The sequence below is a fragment of the Paecilomyces variotii genome (genome assembly GCF_004022145.1).
Source record: "Paecilomyces variotii strain CBS 101075 chromosome Unknown C8Q69scaffold_10, whole genome shotgun sequence".
NCBI lineage: Eukaryota > Fungi > Ascomycota > Eurotiomycetes > Eurotiales > Thermoascaceae > Paecilomyces > Paecilomyces variotii.
Window position 1 is genome coordinate 707,779 of NW_021167149.1, and position 21,488 is coordinate 729,266.

At 49.3% G+C, this 21,488-nt stretch overlaps 10 protein-coding genes across 10 annotated transcripts; 6 read left to right on the forward strand and 4 right to left on the reverse strand.

Annotated features, from left to right (window-relative positions):
• The first annotated feature begins 416 nt into the window (after positions 1–416).
• C8Q69DRAFT_67551 (chromatin modification-related protein eaf3) lies at positions 417–2,394 on the forward strand. Its single transcript, XM_028633912.1, has 4 exons — positions 417–753; positions 1,008–1,236; positions 1,305–1,689; positions 1,782–2,394. Exons 1-4 carry the CDS (start codon positions 590–592, stop codon positions 1,991–1,993), a joined length of 990 nt encoding a protein of 329 aa, XP_028482988.1. The 5' UTR covers positions 417–589; the 3' UTR covers positions 1,994–2,394.
• Positions 2,395–2,554: 160 nt separating this feature from the next.
• C8Q69DRAFT_475976 (hypothetical protein) lies at positions 2,555–5,409 on the reverse strand. Its single transcript, XM_028631231.1, has 8 exons — positions 5,144–5,409; positions 4,961–5,083; positions 4,780–4,860; positions 4,569–4,722; positions 4,397–4,509; positions 4,003–4,337; positions 3,535–3,945; positions 2,555–3,476 (listed from the first exon to the last, which is right to left on the reverse strand). Exons 1-8 carry the CDS (start codon positions 5,225–5,227, stop codon positions 2,795–2,797), a joined length of 1,983 nt encoding a protein of 660 aa, XP_028482989.1. The 5' UTR covers positions 5,228–5,409; the 3' UTR covers positions 2,555–2,794.
• A 1,727-nt stretch (positions 5,410–7,136) lies between these two features.
• Positions 7,137–8,219, forward strand: C8Q69DRAFT_67585 (iron sulfur assembly protein 1). Its single transcript, XM_028633913.1, has 2 exons — positions 7,137–7,944; positions 8,002–8,219. The coding sequence occupies exons 1-2, from the start codon at positions 7,254–7,256 to the stop codon at positions 8,037–8,039; spliced, it is 729 nt and encodes a 242-aa protein (XP_028482990.1). The 5' UTR covers positions 7,137–7,253; the 3' UTR covers positions 8,040–8,219.
• Positions 8,220–8,927: 708 nt separating this feature from the next.
• C8Q69DRAFT_475983 (DUF2407 C-terminal domain-containing protein) lies at positions 8,928–10,274 on the forward strand. Its single transcript, XM_028631232.1, has one exon. It carries the CDS (start codon positions 9,059–9,061, stop codon positions 10,082–10,084), a length of 1,026 nt encoding a protein of 341 aa, XP_028482991.1. The 5' UTR covers positions 8,928–9,058; the 3' UTR covers positions 10,085–10,274.
• Positions 10,275–10,277: 3 nt separating this feature from the next.
• On the reverse strand, positions 10,278–11,412 carry C8Q69DRAFT_67620 (vesicle transport v-snare protein vti1homolog). The gene is made up of 3 exons (XM_028633914.1): positions 11,144–11,412; positions 10,663–11,075; positions 10,278–10,593 (listed from the first exon to the last, which is right to left on the reverse strand). Exons 1-3 carry the CDS (start codon positions 11,321–11,323, stop codon positions 10,506–10,508), a joined length of 681 nt encoding a protein of 226 aa, XP_028482992.1. The 5' UTR covers positions 11,324–11,412; the 3' UTR covers positions 10,278–10,505.
• A 934-nt stretch (positions 11,413–12,346) lies between these two features.
• C8Q69DRAFT_405942 (hypothetical protein) lies at positions 12,347–14,033 on the forward strand (the record flags this gene model as incomplete). Its single annotated transcript, XM_028628098.1, has 3 exons — positions 12,347–12,551; positions 12,602–13,330; positions 13,408–14,033. The coding sequence occupies 3 exons, from the start codon at positions 12,347–12,349 to the stop codon at positions 14,031–14,033; spliced, it is 1,560 nt and encodes a 519-aa protein (XP_028482993.1).
• A 108-nt stretch (positions 14,034–14,141) lies between these two features.
• On the reverse strand, positions 14,142–16,089 carry C8Q69DRAFT_475993 (putative RuvB-like helicase 1). Its single transcript, XM_028631233.1, has 3 exons — positions 15,789–16,089; positions 15,495–15,714; positions 14,142–15,438 (listed from the first exon to the last, which is right to left on the reverse strand). Exons 1-3 carry the CDS (start codon positions 15,930–15,932, stop codon positions 14,426–14,428), a joined length of 1,377 nt encoding a protein of 458 aa, XP_028482994.1. The 5' UTR covers positions 15,933–16,089; the 3' UTR covers positions 14,142–14,425.
• A 124-nt stretch (positions 16,090–16,213) lies between these two features.
• On the forward strand, positions 16,214–17,292 carry C8Q69DRAFT_475995 (50S ribosomal protein L24). The gene has a single exon (XM_028631234.1). The coding sequence runs from the start codon at positions 16,329–16,331 to the stop codon at positions 16,992–16,994; it is 666 nt and encodes a 221-aa protein (XP_028482995.1). The 5' UTR covers positions 16,214–16,328; the 3' UTR covers positions 16,995–17,292.
• A 261-nt stretch (positions 17,293–17,553) lies between these two features.
• On the forward strand, positions 17,554–19,221 carry C8Q69DRAFT_475997 (putative alpha-1,6-mannosyltransferase subunit). The gene is made up of 3 exons (XM_028631235.1): positions 17,554–18,167; positions 18,224–18,657; positions 18,737–19,221. The coding sequence occupies exons 1-3, from the start codon at positions 17,873–17,875 to the stop codon at positions 18,962–18,964; spliced, it is 957 nt and encodes a 318-aa protein (XP_028482996.1). The 5' UTR covers positions 17,554–17,872; the 3' UTR covers positions 18,965–19,221.
• C8Q69DRAFT_67670 (steroid alpha reductase family protein) lies at positions 19,187–20,755 on the reverse strand. Its single transcript, XM_028633915.1, has 3 exons — positions 20,623–20,755; positions 20,339–20,554; positions 19,187–20,255 (listed from the first exon to the last, which is right to left on the reverse strand). The coding sequence occupies exons 1-3, from the start codon at positions 20,660–20,662 to the stop codon at positions 19,573–19,575; spliced, it is 939 nt and encodes a 312-aa protein (XP_028482997.1). The 5' UTR covers positions 20,663–20,755; the 3' UTR covers positions 19,187–19,572.
• Positions 20,756–21,488: the final 733 nt, after the last annotated feature.

Consider the following 21,488-nt stretch of genomic DNA (forward strand, 5'->3'; position numbering starts at 1 on the left):
CCCAATGTCGCCAAGGGCGTCTGCTCGATACCTGTGGAGGCTTAACGCGTTTTTGCCTCCCGTCTCCGTACTCCCGCCATCTGCCAACCCTCCCTTAAAACCCCAACACGCGTGAATAGGAAGGCAGAGTCGGCTCGCTCCCCCATCCCTGGGCAGTGTTACATTGAATGCTTGGTCCTATATCTATTGGAATACCCATTACTGCTTTTCTGCGACTTTTTGCTCTCAAATCCTCAACTTTGAACATCTCCGCCTATACACAGCCTGCTCCTTGAACACCTGTATCCATCAAAAGGAGTCCTGGCTTGCTGAAATTCACGTTTTATCTGTTCTTACATACTTCTGAATCAGTGTATTTGTCTGGATTTCTTTCCGTGTGCTGCCGTTTGATTTGGTGCTTCTGTGATTCATCCCCCGCTCTCCGGTTTGGTGCAGTCCAGGTCTTGTCCATCGCCCTGTACATCAGGGACGTGTGTTTTTCCAAGTTTGATTGCACTAGCACCGATTTCTCTGCCATTCGAAGCCGAATCCCCGTTGTTGAAGCAAGAAAAGCCCTGTTTCAAGTGTTTCGGTTTTGTCTTCCGTGAGAATGGCGCCAACAAGCCACCTCAGCTATCAGAAAGATGAGAGGGTCTTGTGTTTCCACCACGAGATCCTGTACGAAGCCAAGATTATAGACGTCAGGCACGCAGATCCTGAGGACAGAAAAAGTCCCTACGAATATTTGGTTCATTATAAGGGATGGAAGAACACGTATGTAGCTCCTCTCATTCGGTTCTATCATCCACCAGGCGCTTGAAACCCCGTCATCGACGCATCTTTGTCATTCCTCTCGAGATTATCCGTTATTTTTTCTGTTTTCTGCGCCATCTATAACTGATGAGCCACTATTGTTTGTTTTTTCTCTCCTTCTACGACTGTGCTCTAGCTTTGCGGTTGGTTATAAGATGACGGAAGAGTTTTCCTTGGCGTCTGCTATGGAAAGGTTACGCTAACACAGCTACCAGATGGGATGACTGGGTGCCTCAAGACAGACTCCGAAAATTTACGGAAGATAACAGAGAACTGGCTGCGACTCTAAGGCGTGATGCCGAGTCTGCTTCACGGAAAGCCAACCCTCCAAAGAGCGCAACCAAGAAGCGAGGTGGTTCCGACCGAAGTTCCGCTCGCGGTAGCGAAGAACGACAGACTCCTGCAAGAGGAACCAAAAGAGGCAGAGAAAATGAAATTGAAAAGGTCAGCATAATTATTAAGTTCCTTGCTACGATCTATACGCGATTCTCTTGCTGACGATTTCGAATCAGGAGGAGCATTTTCATTCACGGCCTTCCGTCAGGATTGTCATGCCAGACAATCTCAAATCTCTCCTTGTTGATGACTGGGAGAATGTAACCAAGAACCAGCAGGTTGTCGCTTTGCCGGCTAAATGCTCTGTAAATCAGATCCTCGAGGCATATCTCGAAGAAGAGAGGCCTAAGCGAACTAGCCCGACCGATGTCGATGTTCTCGAAGAAGTTGTTATGGGCATCAAAGAGTATTTTGACAAATCGCTCGACAAGATCCTCCTCTACAAGTTCGAACGCGAGCAATACCACGCTCTGCGGAAGAAATGGGAGGCTGGAGCTGGTGACTATGCCAACAAAGGCCCGCTGGACATATATGGTGCAGAACACCTAACTCGGCTTTTCGGTAAGTTATAGTACTGTGCTCTCGTTCGTGACATTCGCCGTATTCTCCTATGCACATATCTTCATGATACTGGATCACTGACAGAACCCCAGCCACTATGCCCGAACTCGTCGCACAAACGAACATGGACCAGCCATCGACCAATCGACTCCGTGAGGAGCTATCCAAAGTCACTCTCTGGCTTAGCAAAAACTCCGACAAGTTCTTTGCGACGAGATACATGACTGCCAGTAACGAATACATCGAGAAGACACGAGGAGTCCAGAATCCCACCCCGGGAACTGCCACATCAAGACTTGTCTGAAACGGCAACCCACTAGCACTACGTGCAGATACGTTTTATCTGTTTTTATAATAACCCCCTTGACTACTTCTAATATGTCTGCATTCCAGTGTTGGTTAGGAACCAGAAGTTGATTTGAGAAGGACTCCCTTTTTCTCGGCAAATCTGTCAGAGAGCAAGAATTACCCCTATCTATCTTACTGCAACCTGGGATACATCTGACGGGGCCCTTAGCCACCTTTCCCAAGTCTGGTATTGACCTCACTTGAGAAAAGTAAGACATGGTATCTCAGGCTTTTCCCAACGCCGTCATTTCATGTCCCTTTTTATGAGTCTTTGTCTCATGAGCCGTACCGCAAAATTCAAAATTCTATTTTTTTTTCTCTCTCTTATGCTCCTGATCCTGGTTTGTCTCTTTTTTTTTTTTTTTTTTCTCTAGATCTGGGTTAGTGCGTATACCGGTTTTCTCTCTTATTTTCTACTTTGTTTTGTACTAGCTAGATATAAGCGTGAAGCTACCTACTTTATCCTTCCAATTGTGCTGTTTTCGCAGAATGTAAACTGGGATATATTTCAGTAAAACACGGAACATTTATATTCTCTTTTCTCTCCGCTACTATTATCGATTCTTGGTCTTTGATATCTTTCCTTTCGAGATCCAACATATTATCGGAAGATCTACCTAGATTCTACCTATCAAGAGCAATAATGATTGTACACGGAAACTTGCACATTCAGTTTCTCTGCTCTAAACCGAGTTTGTTTTAAGGTATGGCCCCAATCACCTTCCTATTTGTTGGGAAATGATGCTACTAACTTGAACTAATAAACAACCAATTTCCTCGCATCTTCAACGGCACATCTCGCTGCGCGCTTTAGCTCCGGTTTATAATCCGCCTCTCGCCACTTCTCCCACGCATCCAAGCCCTCATGAGTTTGAATACTCAACGTGTCATACCCCTGCTTGATGATCTGATGGACCTGACGCGGACTAAGGTTCCTTTTCCGCACGGTGGCAGGTTCGTCGCCTGAGGTGGCGGGTTTGACGTCGGCGTTCTTCTCTGGCATGAAGAGGAGGGAGTGGAAGTGTGACGAGACGGAGAGGAGAGTGTCGATGGCGGCGATGTTGGATGGTGCGTCTTTAGTGCTGGGGAGGTCGGCGGCTGATTTGGTGGCCGTGGACGAGGAGGGGGCATGCAGTTTGTAGACTTCGCCGAATTTGGTGAGGATGGGGCCTGTTTCGACAAGTTTGTAGAAGAGGTCGTCGTAGGATGCGGGGTCTGGGAGGAATGTGTCGCCGGCGGAGACACTAAAGGCGAGGAGGTTCACGAGGGAGGTGGTGAGAATGTTGATGTCGGGGCTGCTGGAGAGGTCCGAGGCGTAGGTGGTGAGGAAGCGCATCAGGGAGAGGAGGGTGCGCCATAGTTCTGACCAGTGGTAGGCTAGTCGGACTTTGTTTGACGAGAGGTAGGTGAAGAGGCGGAGGAGAATGGCGATGGTGTGGCTGTGGTCGTGTAATCAGCATGTAGGATTGGAGTTGTGATGGATAGAGGGGGAATTACCTATAGATGTTGATGTCGAGACGACGACGGAGATTGTGTGTGATGGTATCGATCATGATGTCGAAGATGACGGTCGCGAGAATGCGTTCTCCCTGGACGACGGGGAGATAAGGCTGTCTTTGCCGACACAAGCGCACCGCTCTCTTTCCATCATCACTACATAACCGCTTGGCTAGGACTGGGTCCTCGACGATGATACGTAGAGTGAAGAGATTGAGCTCTGCATAATGGGAGACCCTTGCAGACCGGTATGCGTGCTGAAGAAGGTACGAGGTCAAGGAGAGGAAGCTCGAAAATGGCGCTTCCTCGGTTCGTTTCTCAGGGGCGTATGAGACGAAGTCATATCCAAAAAGTTTGTTTGCATTGGTAAAATCATATGTAGCCAGGAGCAACGCAGCCTCCGGTGCGGGCCTAGGAAAGGATTAGCCTGTGATGATCCATTCGAGTGGGAAAAAAGGGCCATCATACAATGCCGCGAACATCTCTTTTGCCTCTTCTGGTGTAGGGGGCGAGGCCTTGTCCCTGGCGCCAGGAGCAAGCGCTCGCAGGCCGAAAAAGATCAACGTGCTCGTCAAGGACCAGCCTTCGGGGACGTCATCTTGGACGGCGACATATCCATTTCTGAGTGCCGCACATGACACTCCGATGCCTTTGACGATCTTCTGGATCGTAGCCTCGTTGACAAAATCTACCAGTCGCAGATGGTAAGGGTTTTGGAATTCAAATCTGTTGTAGTTTGCCAGCAACCCTAGAAGCAAGAAAGGCTCGAAGATTTGGATATGGGTATCTGAGTCATGTATGAACTGCAAGCTGTCAGTACGGATAATATGCGTACGGATAAGGGACCTGATCTGAATCTGACCTTCATAAGAGAAGGGAATAAATCACGATGCGTGAAGTAAGTAATGAGGCTTGTCTTGTATGCCCCGCTAGTCATGGAAATAGCTGTCTTGATGGCCTTGAGTCGCAGATCGACTGCATGCGAGATGGCGTTAATATCTCACTTCACGTCGAATACAAGCTCAGGTGCTTACAGTTACTGCCGCTTCTGATTGTGGTGTCCAGAACGGCGACGAATTCTGTCATCACCTGGTCGACTTGGTCCAGTCCAGCCAACACGGTGATAACATCGGAACTTGGGTTGGTGTACTTTTTGTTCAGAACACTACCCAAGAAAGTAGTTAAAGTCTGGCCTTGAGTGTCAGTATTTATCCATAAGAGAATCAGGGTACGCATCTGACTGACCTCGAGGGCATGTAGATCATTTGGCGCGGTCCCTGATGCCACTTCCTGAGTCGCGCGAGCAAACAGCTGCTGCGTTTGCAGCTACTCACATCATCAGCAAGATAGATACACTTGAATATGGAAAAGAAAAATATGTTCTCTTTGAACAACATATGTTCCAGATGGACGGATAGAATCATACCTGCAAGTTAAGGGTCTCATCGGGACTAAGCTTGTCTAAGATCCCGCGGAGCTGCGACCTATCTGGGCCCAGCAAAAAGAATTCCCTCCAAAAGCCCTCTGACGGCTCAGCATATTCCGTAGTCTACATGATATTCATCAGTAAGGAGATGCGGGATCGGTTCTCATGAGCGAGCTTTCATACATTAAATAGGATCTCATAAAGTTGCACAATCTTAGGTTTGAAAGTTTCGGGTCTACTCTGCTGGGTGAGGGGTGAGGCTTCCATGACGAGTAAGACTGACGAGGATCGGAGGGCAATGAGCAATCTGACAAGGCTCCGATCTCATGATACCGCGCGTTCGAGGAGTCCAAGGAGATGTCTAAGATATGCACAGAACACTTATGCCCGGTGGGTTTCTTTTAATCTTAGCTGGCATCTGACGGCTCCAGTAGTTTCAGAACGCCGAACTCGCCAAGGACGGCACCAGCCACACATTTCGGCTCCCGCCAGCCACAAGAGCTTTGTTGACGCTCGCACGTTCTCTTGCTATCGATTATTATTATCCTGTGATATGAAGATTTCTTGATGGTCTTTTCCTCTTCTTTGTTTCTTTTTTTTTTCTTTTCTTTTTTTTTTTTTGCTCTCGACTTCCATGTGCACGAATGACTCGGTCTGAGTGTATCTGAATTCATTTCTTTACTGAGTGCCCCGATCATTCAAAGGCAAGTCCGCCGACACGAAGCCACACAAAAGACCCAGAGGCCATTTATTACCGTATTTCCTAACGGTCCCACTTCGTCCCTACGCTCAGGAACCATATTCCAGACTTGTCATGCTGCCAGTGAGAAGTCCCGGCGACTAGATGACACGCAAGCTGCCGCCCAGGTCGGTAACAGACCTGCCACAGGGAATCAGTTTTGACGCAAGACAACGTGCTTTTGATATGGGACGACGAAGTACTGGATACGGACGATGGTATAAAAATACATACGGAGTACTTGTAAGGATTTTCGTGAGTTTGTGGAGTGCAATTGTGCACTACCAAATGCAAATCCACAGGAGACCGGGTCAGAATGCCACACACAGCGGGGCAGACTCATGGCTAGAAACCAGCACGACTGTCGGATTACGGCACAGCACAATCAGGGTTCTTGGCACTGACTGGTAGAATATGCAGTATGGAAGTACGGAGTACATATGCATCACATCTCAGGCTACTATGAATTGTTGTAACTATACATATGGGGTATGAGGTATGAGGAGTCGCGCATGAGTCTTCCTTGGCACCAAGGTCGTTGGTTATGAAGCCCTTGGCCATGGTCGCAACCATGTAGAGTATCGAGGGTGAATAGGGCCATGGTTGCTACATACTGGTTTTCTGCAATATAGTCAAGTTTGGCAGTGCTTGCACAGCAGGGTGCAGAACCGATGAGTAATAATAGACGGGTGACATAGTTATTCTGCAGCATTATGAACTGAGAACAAGTTGGCTGACACAGAACCCAGGGATGATAACTAGTTAGTTAGTTAAGCTGACCCCTTAATCACCAGAGGACCCTAAGATCCTGAGAGGAGAGCTACTCCGTAGTTGATGCCAGTTAATAATAATCACTAATCGTTGTTATTCTTCCGTCCATCCGCCTTTGTTACTATATCTCGATGCTTATTGGCCCACAGATCCTCAGGCAGAATTGCAGAATGTTCCAAACGCCCGAGTCGTGGGCCAGTTAGACTTGGTCTAAAGTATTTGTATCGATGGGCAAGGGTCCAAGGGATACGATACTTAGACCCTGCATCGTGCTACTGTACGGTTTATCAGTATGCAGCGTCGAACATCGATTTCTCCTGTAACTTGTAAGCGAAAAGGAGCGGTGACTCCTTCAGCCGACAAAGAACACAACGCAGCGACCGAGTCAGATGCACTCGTACGACCCCTGGCGTGACAAAGGACCTTGATGGAGGGAAAACATGGTCTACCAGTAGAATTGCAGCCTGTATATATATCAGCAGTGATCGCGAACGTCAGATGGAAGTCAGACGAGGGCAAAAGAGGGTGGCGCCACATGCGTAGAAACATCTTCACGCTGATTGGCCAGGGGCAGTGTTTCCCGTGACGATTGCGGTCCTCGCCGGGCAAAGCCCCGTGCTTTCTTCTCTCTCCGCGGTTATTTCAAAAGAGTCCATCTTGACACACAACAGTCCCCTACACTCGCAACACCACTCGACCCCCAGATGAACGACTCGATTTGATGATCCACGAGATATTATCTGCATCTTCATCGCCTCATATACACCAATCTTTCTGTTCACCATGTCTCTCTGTCGGGTTGCTCACCCTTCGGTGACATCATCTCAGATGCTCTTCAGATTCATCTCCAAGCCATCGAACACTGGATGCACTCACTCACTACGGTCCTTCTCTTCATACCAAAATGTCCACCGGACCTCGTCTCGACGGGACATGCAAACAGCGACCGCCTACAGACCACACACTCTTGACCAGTTCCCGCCTCCTCGAAACACCGGCTCTGCAGACACCTCTATCTCCGCTGACCTCCCATCCATGAGAGACGCACCCAACTATCCCGCTAGCCAGCAGAGCAATGTCAGCATGAGAGAATCTGAGGCGCAGAAACCGAAGCCAACTACGTCTTCCGCTGCCACCCCGTCTACTTCACAGACTACGAAGCCCCGGCGGTCAAAACTGCGCCCGAGGAAGGCGGCGATGAAACTGACGCCAACGGCCATCTCCCAGCTCAAGCAGCTCCTCGACCAGCCAGAGCCCAAGCTCATTAGGGTGGGTGTCAAGAACAGGGGTTGTTCTGGCCTGTCCTACCACCTCGAATTTGTGGAGAAACCGGGACCTTTCGATGAAGTCGTGGAACAAGACGGCGTGAAGGTTCTGATCGACAGCAAAGCGCTGTTTAGCATCATCGGCAGTGAAATGGACTGGCAGGAGGACAAGCTGAGTCGGAGATTCGTCTTCCGAAACCCGAATATAAGTAAGCAGCCCCGCTCTTTTGTGGATAGCCCTGAAATCTTTACTAACAGTGCAACAGAGGAACAATGTGGATGCGGCGAGTCCTTCATGGTCTAAAGTGATGTACATACATATAATCATTTCCATGGGTGCATTGGGCGGCGTTTGGAGGAACATTGATTTCGGTCCCACGATTGTTTTGTGTCGAAAAGCGACATAACCGACTTAAACTACCAGAATATACCCGTCTCCTTTCTTTCCGTTAGTCCGACCAATCTATTCAGCGCTTCCGCCAGACTCCAGATTGTTAGACCACCGTCGGAAGTCAGCTGGCTGATGGGAACTCTTACCGCTACTATGCTTCGAAGGGAAGCATGCATCTTAACTGTCCCTCTGCTGGGTCGCAATGGATGATAGTCTTCCGGGAATGCTTCTGTCGAGAGCCCTCGCTTCTCATCCCATTATCCATTGATACATCATCCGACCGCAGCGGACCAATAGGGTGAAGCAGGAGAGGTACTGCTATGACTGCCGAGGTCACATCGACAGTCTTCCCTTCGTGTGGCAAGGCGTCTGCGCGTTGTGCGGTCGACTAGCCGCATTCGCTTTCTGAGGAGGTACACTACTAGATCTGCTACAATGGCCATCATAGGTCAAGACACATTTCCTTGATGTATAGTTTTGTGTATAGACAGCGAAACGCTCCGTGATCAGCGGAATCGAGAATGATAGCTAGATACTTCTAATATCACTAAAGCTCTTGATAAAGCATCAAAAGGTTTCAATCCATACTCTCCTCTGGCGTACTTTCCCTTGAAACCGCATTCTCCAGTCTCAAACTTGGATCTGTCTCTGCCAATAAAGGAGATACTATGTAGTTACTCGTAATTCCTTAAAAGGTAGTCTCTTTCAAACAGGAGGCGGACGTCACGTGGAGACAACAGCGGAACATCTCCGCATGGACAGCGGCCAGAAGCACGTATACCTATGTCATTTCAGGTATCCGCGAGCCTCGCCCATTTCAGCCAAACACCACATCATATACATACTGTACATTCATCCACACATATACAAAAGACACTCTCAATTTCAAAGCGCACAACCTGCGCAACACACCTCCCCCTCTCAATAAAACCATGACCACAACAACACCCCTTCTCCCACCGGACTACCTGGCAGTCCCACTCACAATCCGCTTCTCCGCCTCCATCCCCGATATCCTAATCGACGTCCCCTCTCCTGCCACAACCACCGCAGCAGGTCTCAAGCAGCTGATCCGCACTCGCCTCCCGCGCGATCTTGCAACGCATCGTCTCCGATTAATCTACTCCGGTCGCGCTCTTGAAGATGCCGTGCCCCTAGCTACGTCTCTGCGACTTCCTCCGCAGTATCACCAGCATTCTCGAGGGCCGTCTCCGATTGTTTGGGGTGAGGAAGATGAAGAAGAAGAATTCAATGATGAGAATGGTAATGGGCGAGGAAAGGGCAAGATGCCCGTACGCGATCCGCCTATGCGAAGACTCTATATCCATTGCTCGGTGGGGGATATTGTTCTGTCAAAGGTTGAATTAGATAAAGAGGCAAAGTTGGCTTCGACGATATCGCAAAGACAAGCCCAGCAGCAGCAACAGCAGGGGAGGGATGGGTCGGAATGGAATGATATTCCTTTATCTACCGCTCAAGAGGATGAAGAGCAGGAGCAACAGCAGCAGCGAGATGAAGAAGCAACTACTACTCCCGCGCCGCGAGGTTTCGATCGGTTACTTTCAGCGGGGTTCACGCCCGCAGAGGTGTCTGCTTTACGATCACAGTTCTTGGCTTTGCAGTCCGTGTCGCATACGCCGGATACGATGCCTTCTGGGTCTGAGCTGCGAGAGCTCGAGGACCGCTGGATGGACGAGGGGACTGGTGCGGTGCCCGCTGGTGGTATAGGCGGAGGAGGAGGAGGGGCGTTTGGCGATGATGATGGTGGGTTTGGGACGGGGTCGAGGGGCGCGCTGGATGATATGCTTTGGGGTGCGGTGATGGGGTTCTTTTGGCCGGTGGGATGTGCGATGTGGTTGAGGAGAGAGGAGGGGGTGTGGAGTTGGAGGAAAGGGTTGGCTGTGTTTGTGGGAGTTGTGATCAATGGGGCGTTTGGGGCGATGATGATCATGAATTGATTGATCGCGCTTCTTGTTGGTGGTCCCTTTGCCCTGTTGGTGATGGGATAGAGAGGGGGGGTGGCCGGGTTGTATAAGACAGAATATGGGTCTTGCGCTTAAGGACTCAAGGATATAGTGTTGTACTATTATTTATGCTTGTGACCGTTTGCAGAGTTAGATGATACCCAGGATGTTATATTAGTTGAGAAATATTGATTCATATTTCATAGTGATGCGTTTATCGGAATTAAGGCATCAGCATGCCTGATTCATGCCAATTGATAAGGCTTGGTTTGTATCATACAAAACGAAGAACATTCCGTAGCGCTGTTCCAAAGACTCGAATATGAAAAGCTGCTGCAAGACAAACTGGCCAACGCAATGTAAGAACCGATATACAGAGAACGCCCGTCAACCAAAAAAACGTAAAAGGAAGGACTCAGTGGAACTTGCTGTAAATGACAGCGAAAATGAGAAGCACGAGAACGGTGATGATTGCGATGGTGATTATCCGATTCGTAGCCATCCTGTCGCAGCGGTGTTAGCGTTATGGCCACAGCGATATTCAAGACGGTTGGTTTATGAAGGGTACAAACCTACGGGCCATGCCCTTGAGCGTCTTTATGCTCGTGTCTACATAGCCTTCACTCTGCAGCAATCCCGCTCTGGCATGTTCGATCGTCTCGCGCTGCTGATGGAGATCCGCAAGCGTGTTTCTTCCGATGTCCTCCGTCTCCAGAGCGATCCGTTGGCTGTCCCGTAGCCGGCCAGAGCTGCGCTCCAGGCGCTCCGTACCGGATAAGAGTTGCTGTCTCTGTTCCAAATGCCGATCCTGCACGTCTGGTTCGTCCGTGTAGCGGTCTCCGAACAAGGCCTTGCGGTCATCGGAAAGAGACTTGAGGCGGCGCTTCAAGTTATCGATATCTGTGGAGTAGTTGCGAAAGCGAACGTTGACTTTGGATCTGGCTGCAGAAGGGATGTTCTGCTTCTCCATGCGCATTTGGTCGAGCTATGGCACTCGTTAGTCGGAACGTTAAGAGATCTCACTGATGAGGCGACGCCTAAAGGATAACGAACCAGTTCATTGGCCTCGTCCAGAACACGCTCAGCTTGTTTGATAGCTGCCTTCCTTTCCTCCCCGCTTGCCTCCGCGATCTGATCGAGCTTCTGGTTCAGATCAGCCTGCACCAGTTTGAGCTCCGCCTCATAGCTGCTGAACATCTCAGAGCCAGCATCTGTATCTAGAGGATTCGCCATAGTGATGGTATTTGCGACCGGAATGGACGATTGTTCTATAGGTGGAGCTGGTTAAGTGGACGCCTGATAAGGCGACCGTTGGCAAGTGGCTGGGGCTGAGACCGCGGACACAGCGGTATATAACAGTATCGAGGGTAATTGAGAATCTAAAGGACGTTGAAAGAGAATTACTACATAAAATGGCTGGACGGGGCGAGTGTAGGCCGTCAACGATGGATAATGAAGCGGGCTGGAGAGGCAGTAGTAGGTTCGCGGGCGGTGATGATGCTGAAGCGGATCCTGTCTGGAAGACTCGACCAGTCAACTGTTGGTCGCGCGGAATCTCCGACAGGAACGGGCACGTGAGGATCAGTCGAATCGAATGCCCGTTCGGGTGATACAGTATTTAAATATATCTCATCGACCTGTCATCTGACGGCATCACGCTCACTTCTAGATAGTGAAGGATGGAGTCAGATGGCTGGTTCCTGGGGTTTGGTCTTCGTGTCCTATATAAGTATGTGGTGTTCTCGTCTTTCGGTTCTCTTGGTTGAGACAGGAGACGACCTCTATCTCCAGCGCTAATCGCGACCCCCGCAGTACTCCGCGAAAAGCAAAGGGGGCTTCTCAGACAAGACTACTAATTATTGTTATCTTTTGCTCCATATTGTTCTTGAAGTCGATCCACATTCCACTCTGAAGCACATTAAATGAACCGTGGTTCCACTGCAGAAACTCGGTTTATCTCCCGAAGTACTATTTCCCCGGGTTCTCCGCACAAGCAGTAACAAGTAATTAACCGACTGTCTGCTTTACGCTCTGTATTGTGGCAAGAGATCCTTCTCTGAAGAGCTTCTGGGGTATTTCTATGCACCTCAAAAGGACTTGATTAGCAGTTGTTGCGGACTGCTTTTAACATGCGGCGCCCTGTGACACCTTGAAAGAACGTTATTACTTTTGAAGGTTGTCTTCAAAAGCCTTGAAAGGCAGTCGCTTGGTGCTGGGATAGATCACTTCTCCTTGTATCCATGAAGTTCAACTTCCATGCCTCCAAAGCGAGTTGCGATAATAGGGGGAGGATGCGCAGGTATCAGTTCACTCTGGGCGTTGAGAGATTCAGGCCATGAAGTGCATCTATTTGAATCATCTGATAAACTTGGTGGCCGTCTAAAAACGCTTCCTTTTGAAGAAAGTGGTCGTCGAATCGATGTTGATACAGGACCAGTGTTCTTCAATGCACATGCTTCCCGTCAGTGTGACCAAATACGACTATCTTTCTTCCATGCTGACCGTAACCAGCCAATTTTGACTCTCTCATTGATTGTCTCGGACTGCATACGTCTGAAGGGAGACTGAGCTTTGGCTTCTCTCAAGGGAGCCGCATTTTCCAATGGGGAAGTAGTCTCCTGAGAGATGTGCTCTTTCATCCAGGGACATTCTGCAGCCTGGAAACATGGCAAACGATATTCGACGTAGTCAGATTCAAGTATCTGGCTGCTGATGTCTTGGCCAATGAGGTGGAGGATCTCGGCTTCCTACCCAGCGTCCGAGACTATCTTGCAAAAGAAGGCTATTCTCACAGCTTTTGTGAGAGTTACTTGGTCCCTTTGCTTTCAGAACTATGGAGAACGAATTCGGCAAAGTGCCTCTCAAGCCTTCCTATCAAGCCCTTGATTCGCTTTCTGCATGACCATGGGATCTTGAGCACTTCAGGGCGAACACCAGAATGGCAAACGATCCAAGGAGGAGCAGAAAAACTTATAAAAGCCATGACCAGAACTATCCCAGCAGATAGGCTCCATTTGAAGGCGCGAGTCGTAAATGTTGAGCCTGCCGACATGACCGCCGGCTACACTCTACATACCAGTGACAGCCAGTCATCCGATTTCGATCACATAATATATGCCGTCGACGGCGAAGAGATTCTTAAAATATGCGGTTCACTACTAGATGTTCAGGAGATCAATATCATTAGTGAGCTTCGCACGTCGAAGACCGTTGGCGTCCTCCATTCCGATACTTCTGTAAGTGACTGCATGCTAAAATTTGCCCCATTGCGAGCTTTATCTTTAGCTATTTTCAGGAGACTAGCCAATATCTACTAGATCTCATCTTTCTGCAAAACTCACTAACACCGCCCCAGCTCATGCCCAACGACTCACAGCGGTGGTCCGCTTGCAACTACATCTCGAACCCATACTCGAAACCCAAATCTTCGCAACCCCAAGCATGCCTCACCTTCTGGGCGAACAACACCCAAAACATCCCATACTCTAAATTCGGCGACGTCTTCATCACCCTTAACCCCTTCACTCCACCTCATCCTCGCCTCGTGCAAGGGATCTGGGAATACACTTCCCCCGAACTGAGCGCATCAGCACTAAACGCAGAGCGAGAGCTTCCCACAATCCAAAATACAAAAGGCCTCAGCTACTGCGGTTCTTGGACGGGTTTTAACTTCTATGAAGAAACAGTCACGAATGGGCTGAGAGTCGCTGTTGAGCATTTGGGCGCAGAGCTCCCGTTCCAGCTGGTTGATCACCAAGCAGCTCAGGTTTCTGCTTCAGGTCGTTTTAGTAGTTTGAAGAATATGGTCATTAGGATGATACTGAGGCTGCTTGGCTTCTATATATGGATGGGTGGGATACTGCTTCGCCTTTTGGGCTTGATTAGCGTTGTGAGGTTTACGTCGGAAAGGAGCAGTAATGCTAAGAGTTGGAAGGCTGTGTGAACTCCTGTTGGGAAATTGGATATGCCTAGATAGTTTTGGGAATTTACATTTTTCATACTTGTTAAAGCCTCACCTAAGCGTAGGGGCTACGTTATATGATAACGAGCAGCGTAAGGAAAAAACTCGATAATTTCTTTTTTTCTTTGAAGGACAAAAGTACTGTTACATAAATCCTGGCCCTGATACATTAATACTGCAAACAAGCACGGAGGTAATGAAAAGCCAGCAAGGGAAAAGGCAAAGTATTCTTTGTGTGTCATTGAATACTTCACACCATCCTGATTTTATTCCACCCTTCGTGATAATCTCGAAAAAAAATACTAGATGCGACGACTCTCGTAACTCCGAACTTGATTTCCCTTGTTTGTTTGTCTCCTCCCCGTTTCGTTCATTTATGACAGGAAACCTCCTTGGTCCTGGCTGACAATTGCTGCGCTTCTCTTCGCGTCGATGAACAGGTCCTCGCATTCCGCAATGTCCGCCTCTTCGATACCGCCAGGTCGGCCGTTGACGCGGGCGAGAATACTAGCCGGTGTAAGAAGCTGCAATGCGTACCGCAGACTGATCTTGGAGCCGTGTTCGGCAACTTTCTCCAGTGCCGGTTCGGTGATGTTCAGACCTTCAGTCTTGGCGCGCAGGCGCACGATGGTCTTGATCTCCTCTGGGTTGTAGGGGTGTGTAGGGATGATGAGAAGGCGGGCAAGAAGGTCTGGCGGAATTCCGTGTGCGGCCGTGATGTCGCCGGTACCGCGAATGACAGTGTTGCCACGGTTTGAGGCGAGAATGACGATAGGAGAGATAGAGGACTCAAGGGCACGGTTAAGGTAGGTGAAGCACTCAATATCGAGCATGTGAACCTCATCAATGAAGAGAACTCCGGGGACCAGCTCTGCAACACCCTGGTCAATGTATCGGTTCACGACCTTGTTGATCTCTTGTCGAAGCTTCTCAGTGATCTCTGTCTTCTTTGGTTTCATCAACTGGCCCATCATGCTCATGACGTCCTGGCCACCTTGGGGTCGAGCGTTGGCCATGTCTAGGTCGTGGAGGGTGACGTCCTGGACGATCTCCTTCTTCTTGTGAACCTCACCCTTTGGTACAGGGACGTACTCCTCCGCCTCAAGGTCGAATTCCGTGGCATAGGCATCGGATCGGCCGACTCGCTTGCAAGCGCCAGTGTTGGCTTCGATGTAAATAACGTCTCCAACAGTCACTCTCTCCTTCTGGATCGCCTCGTAAATGCTGGGATCCAGACGCAGCTTTTTCGTTCCCTTCGCAGACTTGAGGCCGATGATGAGATGACTGATCGTTCTTCCGTAACCACCGAGCGGGTTCTCTGCTTCTTCCGGGGTGAGCTCTGTGACTTCACCCTCGTAAACTTCCTTGGTTTCGCGCACTCGTAGACCTATGCAGCTGTTAGAATGCCATTATCAAGAGCGCAAAAGAGAAAATCTGAATTACCAATAGCTCTTCGGAAGTTCTCCATAAGCGCCTCAGTCTTCTTCACTTCCGCGGAGTAGATCTCGCTTCCGACAATCGGACAGAATGGGACCTTCGTTCCCAGTTCTTGCGACACAGCTAGAGCAAGAGCTGTCTTTCCGGTACCAGGGCCACCGGCGAGCAGAACTGCCCGTCCCGCCATCTTTTTCGCCTTGATCAGATCTACTACAACGCCGCATGCCTGCATAATAAGTTATTGACATCAGCAGGAAGCTCATTTTAATAGAAAGGTTCCTAGGGACCGAGCGCGCGTACCTCTCTGGCGGCAGCCTGGCCCACGAATCCATCACCAGCGTTCTCAGCAGTGCCATCAGGGCGCAATCCAAGACCCTTGATATGGGTGTGCGCTGCCGTCCTGTTCTCTCGTGAATTCCCCTTCACTTCACTGATCTGAACCATGATGGAGGGTTGCAGCCTCACTCAGAAGCCGCACAGCACTCGCGTAAGACTTGGAGTAAAGAACTAACGTCGTTAGGAAGCTCGAAGGGTCCGTAGATGGGCGCGGGGAATCGTGAACAGGATGATCTGAGGAGCTTCAGTCGATGTTCTCGCGGAGAGGCTGTTGGTCTCGCCGAAATTCACAGCGCGCGCAAGGCTGGACAAAACATCCAATCACAGATCCCTTTTGCCAAGGCGGTCAACCACCCCAAATTCTTCTTGAACAAGCTGCTCCGCCGACACCTTCAACCGTCTCCCAAAAGTCCAAGTCAAAGGGCTCGGCTACGCCTTCTTTTATCTTGTGAGATCCTTTTTCTTGTGATGGTTGAGGCCTAGTCCTCTACTTTGATCGTCACAATGGCAGGCCTCACTACCAGCATGGGTCTCTCATTCCCGTCTTCCATCACCGCGGCCTTCCGCGGTCTCTCCTTGACATCGAAGCGCTCATTCTCCACGACTCTGTCGACGCAAAAGACCAAACAACTGCCCGACTACATTCCTCCGTACCCATATGGACCCAATTACATCTACAAACAATCCAACAGCGGTCTGTATGGGGGTACTATGATCCAATTCGGAAACAAGATTTCGCAAGGAAGAAATCACGGGCGGACGAGGCGGTCATGGAAGCCAAACGTGCGACGCAAGAAGATACACAGTGAAGCTCTCGGAGAGGATCTCTACATCAAGGTTACCCGCCGGGCCTTACGAACGATATACAAGTCGGGTGGATTGGATAACTACCTTCTGGATGACCGACCAGGAAGGATCAAGGAACTCGGTGTTTTTGGTTGGCAGTTGAGGTGGAGGATTATGCAGACGCCAAAGATCCAAGAGCAGTTCAGGGAGCAGAGAAAGAAGCTGGGTCTTCCGGAGCCTCCCTCGTTCGAGGAGTGGGTGAAGCAGAAGGAGCAGGAGATCAACCAGGCCATTGAGAAGGACAGAAACATCAAGGAGGAGACGAAACCCACCATTCCCACAAATGCAAGCACATCGCCTGCCTCAGAGGAATCACGAGTCTAGATAGCTCTCGAGTTCGGGGGCTTGGGGAATCGGCCGAGAGGAGACACGTTATGTACCATTATCAACACGGTGACGCTGCTCTAGTCAAGCGGCATACTTTGGGACGTCGCTTGTTTTCTCACGGACACTGGAGGAGTTCGGAAGATCAGTGACACGTCCATACATCATTTCTGTCGGAATTGTATATCAAACATCTCTGCATGTCGTTATAAGTTAAATTGATACGGTTTATTGCACACAATGCTCGTTTGTATCGAGTACTTATCCATCTCGGGATGAGATACCATGCTTAGGTTCTTAATTGTCTCAGGCATCTATATTCCCTTAAACCTTAGGCCGATACCAGAGGTGAAAGGTTATAGTCTCAGTTTCTACGGACAAAAGAGTAGGCGGAAACGCGATGGTATGAGCCCGTATCATAGCAATAGACCATCTTGCTACAAATACATGAGACCTGCTCTATTAGTACCCCACATGACGTTGGTTAAGTGACTATAAATCATCATTATTTCCAAACTTTTGGTGTCTGTTGTCGAGCACTAAATGTATATATATATCGATACATTGGTCGCATTGAACTAGCTGGAATTAACCAACAACACAACGCAAACACGCCACACAAGCTGCTTCCAAGGAAATCTAGAGACATTTCCAGTACTATACCTGGCAGCTAATACATCGAGAAATGTCCATCGCTATCATTGTCCACGGAGGACATTTCCGCAAAGTCACTGGGAAAAAAGATGACCCGGGCCGCCTATCTGGCTCGATCCGTCGCGAAGGAGGGATCAAGGAGATCTGCTATGTCGTGATTAAAGAGAAATAGACATTTTCTCAAGTCTCCCAGCATCGGCACGCTGGGGGGACTTACTGTCGCAATGCAGTTCGCTTTACCTCCGCGGAAGAGCCCTCATGCTCATCCTTACCCTCGTTCATCCCGTCTGTCGTTCCAGCGCCGTAGACAACTGAAGGCTGCCGCAGTGCTAGGCTTCGCCTTGCTTTCCATCCTTTTCCTCGCCTCACACTTCTTCTCATCTTCGGATACGGAATCTGCTGCGATCCTCTCCAGCGCTCCAGAGGTGGTGCTGGTCACCGTGTTTGACCGTGACGTCTTGAGCAAGAGCTATATCGAGAAAGTCAAGAAGAACCGCGAATACTATGCTGCGCGACACGGTAAGCATTGCCCCTCAGTCCATCGCGAGATAATTTCCAAGCTGATACAGTCGAAGGCTACGCGAATTTTTTTGCGAACGTTTCGGACTACGAATATGCTTTGAACAACGCCCCTCGAAGCTGGGCTGTTGTCCCTGCGGTCCGCCATGCCATGACACAGCACCCTCATTCGGCATACTTCTTCCATCTGAGCCCCCATAGCCTAATCATGAACCCGAGCGTCTCCATGAAATCCCTTGTCACGGATTCTAAGCGTCTTGAGTCTCTTATGATCAAGGATATCCCTGTGGTTCCTCCGGACAGTGTGATCAGGACATTTTCTCATTTGCAGGGTCAGGATGTCGACTTGATTCTCACACAGGACAAGGAAGATTTGAGCTCTGGCAGCTTCATTATCAGACAGGGTACCTGGGGGAAATATTTCTTGGATGTCTGGTTCGACCCTCTGTATCGCAATTATAATTTCGCAAAGGCCGAGATTCATGCTCTGGTAAGCCGCCACACGAGACATCACGGTTTCCTTTAATGATGAGAAGAAGCCGCCTATTAACACCCTCCTCTCATTATAGGACCACATCGTGCAATGGCACCCGACTATCCTAGCGAAACTGGCCCTCGTTCCGCAACGTATCATAAACGCTTACAGCAGAGATTCCAACGGAGCAACAACCGATGGTACATATAAGGAGGGCGACTTCCTGATTCGTGCAATGGGCTGTGATACGGAAGTGAAACGCAACTGTGAGCAGGAGCTGGAACCTTACTACAGCCAATGGCAGAGATCGATTTCCCATTAGGCAATTTAACAACATTTTACGGTACGATGTCAACGTGGGGACGTAATGAACAGAATTATTATCATCGACGAATGTGCATTTTCTTTTCTTATTTTCGCACCGAGAAGAGGAGGGTCTCCGCCATGTGCATTTGATCTGGTTTTATTAGGGTGCCTGAGGGATCTCAATATGTATTGTTTTTGAACCTTTCTGGTTCATGTACTTGTTCTTTTAACCATTTAGACGTTTTTCACCTAAATAAAATAATACAGAGAGAAATACTGCAAGTTTTGTATATCTTATTCTGTAGAATTATAATACAGGTATAACACTAAGCTAATTATAGTAATACTGTTTTGTCTCTTTTTGGTCTCGCGGCGGAATGCTTGCGGGACCCCTTCGTTCCTCATTTCACCATCTATAGGCCGTATCGATACAATCACTAACACCATATCCGCATGTCATGCTCTATTAATCGTGGCTGGGGATGGTGATTCGGTCTTTGCTTCTGTGGTTACTGGCCGCCTCGAGTGCCATGTCTTGATGATGACGGAGCGTCAACTGCTTTGGCAATGATTTACCTCCTAGGCTATCACCGACATCATGAATCGCCCGAGTTGTTTGTAATTTTAAACAATAGGAGGGAGCATCGTGAACTTCTTGGGCTTGTACTTGCCACCAAATTCCTTGCGGTATCGACGCTCCTTGCCACGGGCCCAGATAGCCATCTGGGTGGTACCAACGATCAGGAAGAGCAGAACACTCCAGCTCAGACCACTCAGCAGATAGACACCAATCCAGGCAATCACCTCGAACATATAGTTAGGGCAGGTGACCAGACCGAACCCGAATCCTCTGGGGATACCTCTTTCCGTGGATCCAGGCTTGCGGAGACCACGAAGCACCAGGTGAGTGTTCAAGTTGGCAATTTCACCGAATGCAAAGAGTGCGAGACCGCTGTACAGGAGGATAGTGTTAGGCTCGTCTGACGCAGCAGCAGCATCAGGACGGAAGACCCAGTATGCAATGTTGAGACCGGCTAGGAACCAGTAGTGTGCGCAGTTCTTGAAGATGTTACGCGCAGGCATGGTTGCGGAGCTGAAACGGTGGACGAAGATCGTTTCGAGCTCTCGCTTGAGGAAGTGGATTGTGAGAAGTGCGCATATGAGAACTTGGAGACTGGAAGGTTCAGGAATAGGCTTGTCGAAGTTGAAGTAAATATAAGGCCGTAGGACATAAAGGATCAATGCCGGAATGACAAGTGGGCCGAAATACTCGATGATGTAGACGGTTCTCCATCCCGCCTGAGGGCCTTAAAGCAAAAGCAGAGTTAGATATAGTTTTGTAAAAAGAGAGGGTGATGCTTTTTATCAGACAGGGATGCGCGGCACACACCAAGATCTTTGACGTGAACCAAGCTGTTGTTCTCAAGTCCAACATCCTCAAGAGTCTTGTCCTTTGAATTCGGGACAACGGTCTTGTCGACACCTTTGGTGATTCTCAAACGGTGGATCGAATATCCAGTAGCCTGGGCAAGGGAGGCATAGATTTCCTGTGTAGAGGTGTTGGAAGGAACCTGGAGTTCTTTGGGGAGCTTGCGAATCCGCTTGCCTGGCAAGATGTGAGCCCGATTGATCAATAGGATCTTAGATGTGAGAATATCTCTTGTGACAACTGACCTCTTGGCTCGACATTGAGCGTAATGACCTGGGACGCCATCCTTGTAACGATCTCTGGTCGATGTTTTTTATGCCCCGAAATGGCAACTTGCGAAGTAGGAGATCGAGAGGAGGTCAGTCAAAGATCAATGAGTTGACGGCAAGCTCACGAGATCGAGACCAGCAGATGGAGCCAGGTAGGCCGGATACGCAGAGGCAGACTACTGACAACCGTGTGCCTGCTGAAAATGGGCGAGGTGGTGAACTCAACAGTGTATTGGGAAGCTTTATGTCACATGACGGGAGGTCTCCCCAAAGTGCCGCGGTCGGCGGACATCAATTCAGATTCCCGATGCAAGGTCCATGGCAATAGTCACAACACCCTAGACGAGAGCCTAGATAAGGGAGCACAGTTCCGCAGCGTATCATTTCAAGACTTTGCAACATACGTCCGCCATAGAGCCTGATATCTGAACAATGGCGCAGCTGACCGTAGTAGCAACTTTTCCAGCCTGTCTAGTTATGAAAGTGTGTGAAACCCGAGCTTGGACACTCTCACTCCTTTGCAAGGTTCTTATCGGTGGATAAACCCCAAGCTGAGGCCCAAGTCTTCTAATATGCTCCTCTTCTAATTATGATTGGCAAGGCAATATAACGTATTCAGCAGAGTCCATCACGGAGTGCTGCAGATTCAAGCATACGGCATGCTATGTCAATTCGAATCTGGCACTCTGTTTCTTGACGCGGAGAGAGAATACGATGTTTGTTTGTGGCCCTTGGGCCGTCTTTACGCCATAGTTTGCTTGTACAGCGTGGCACTGCGCGTTCTAAGCTTGTTTGAGTGTGGTCTCAGGGTCTAAAGTGAGCACAATGATCATATAGCCGGC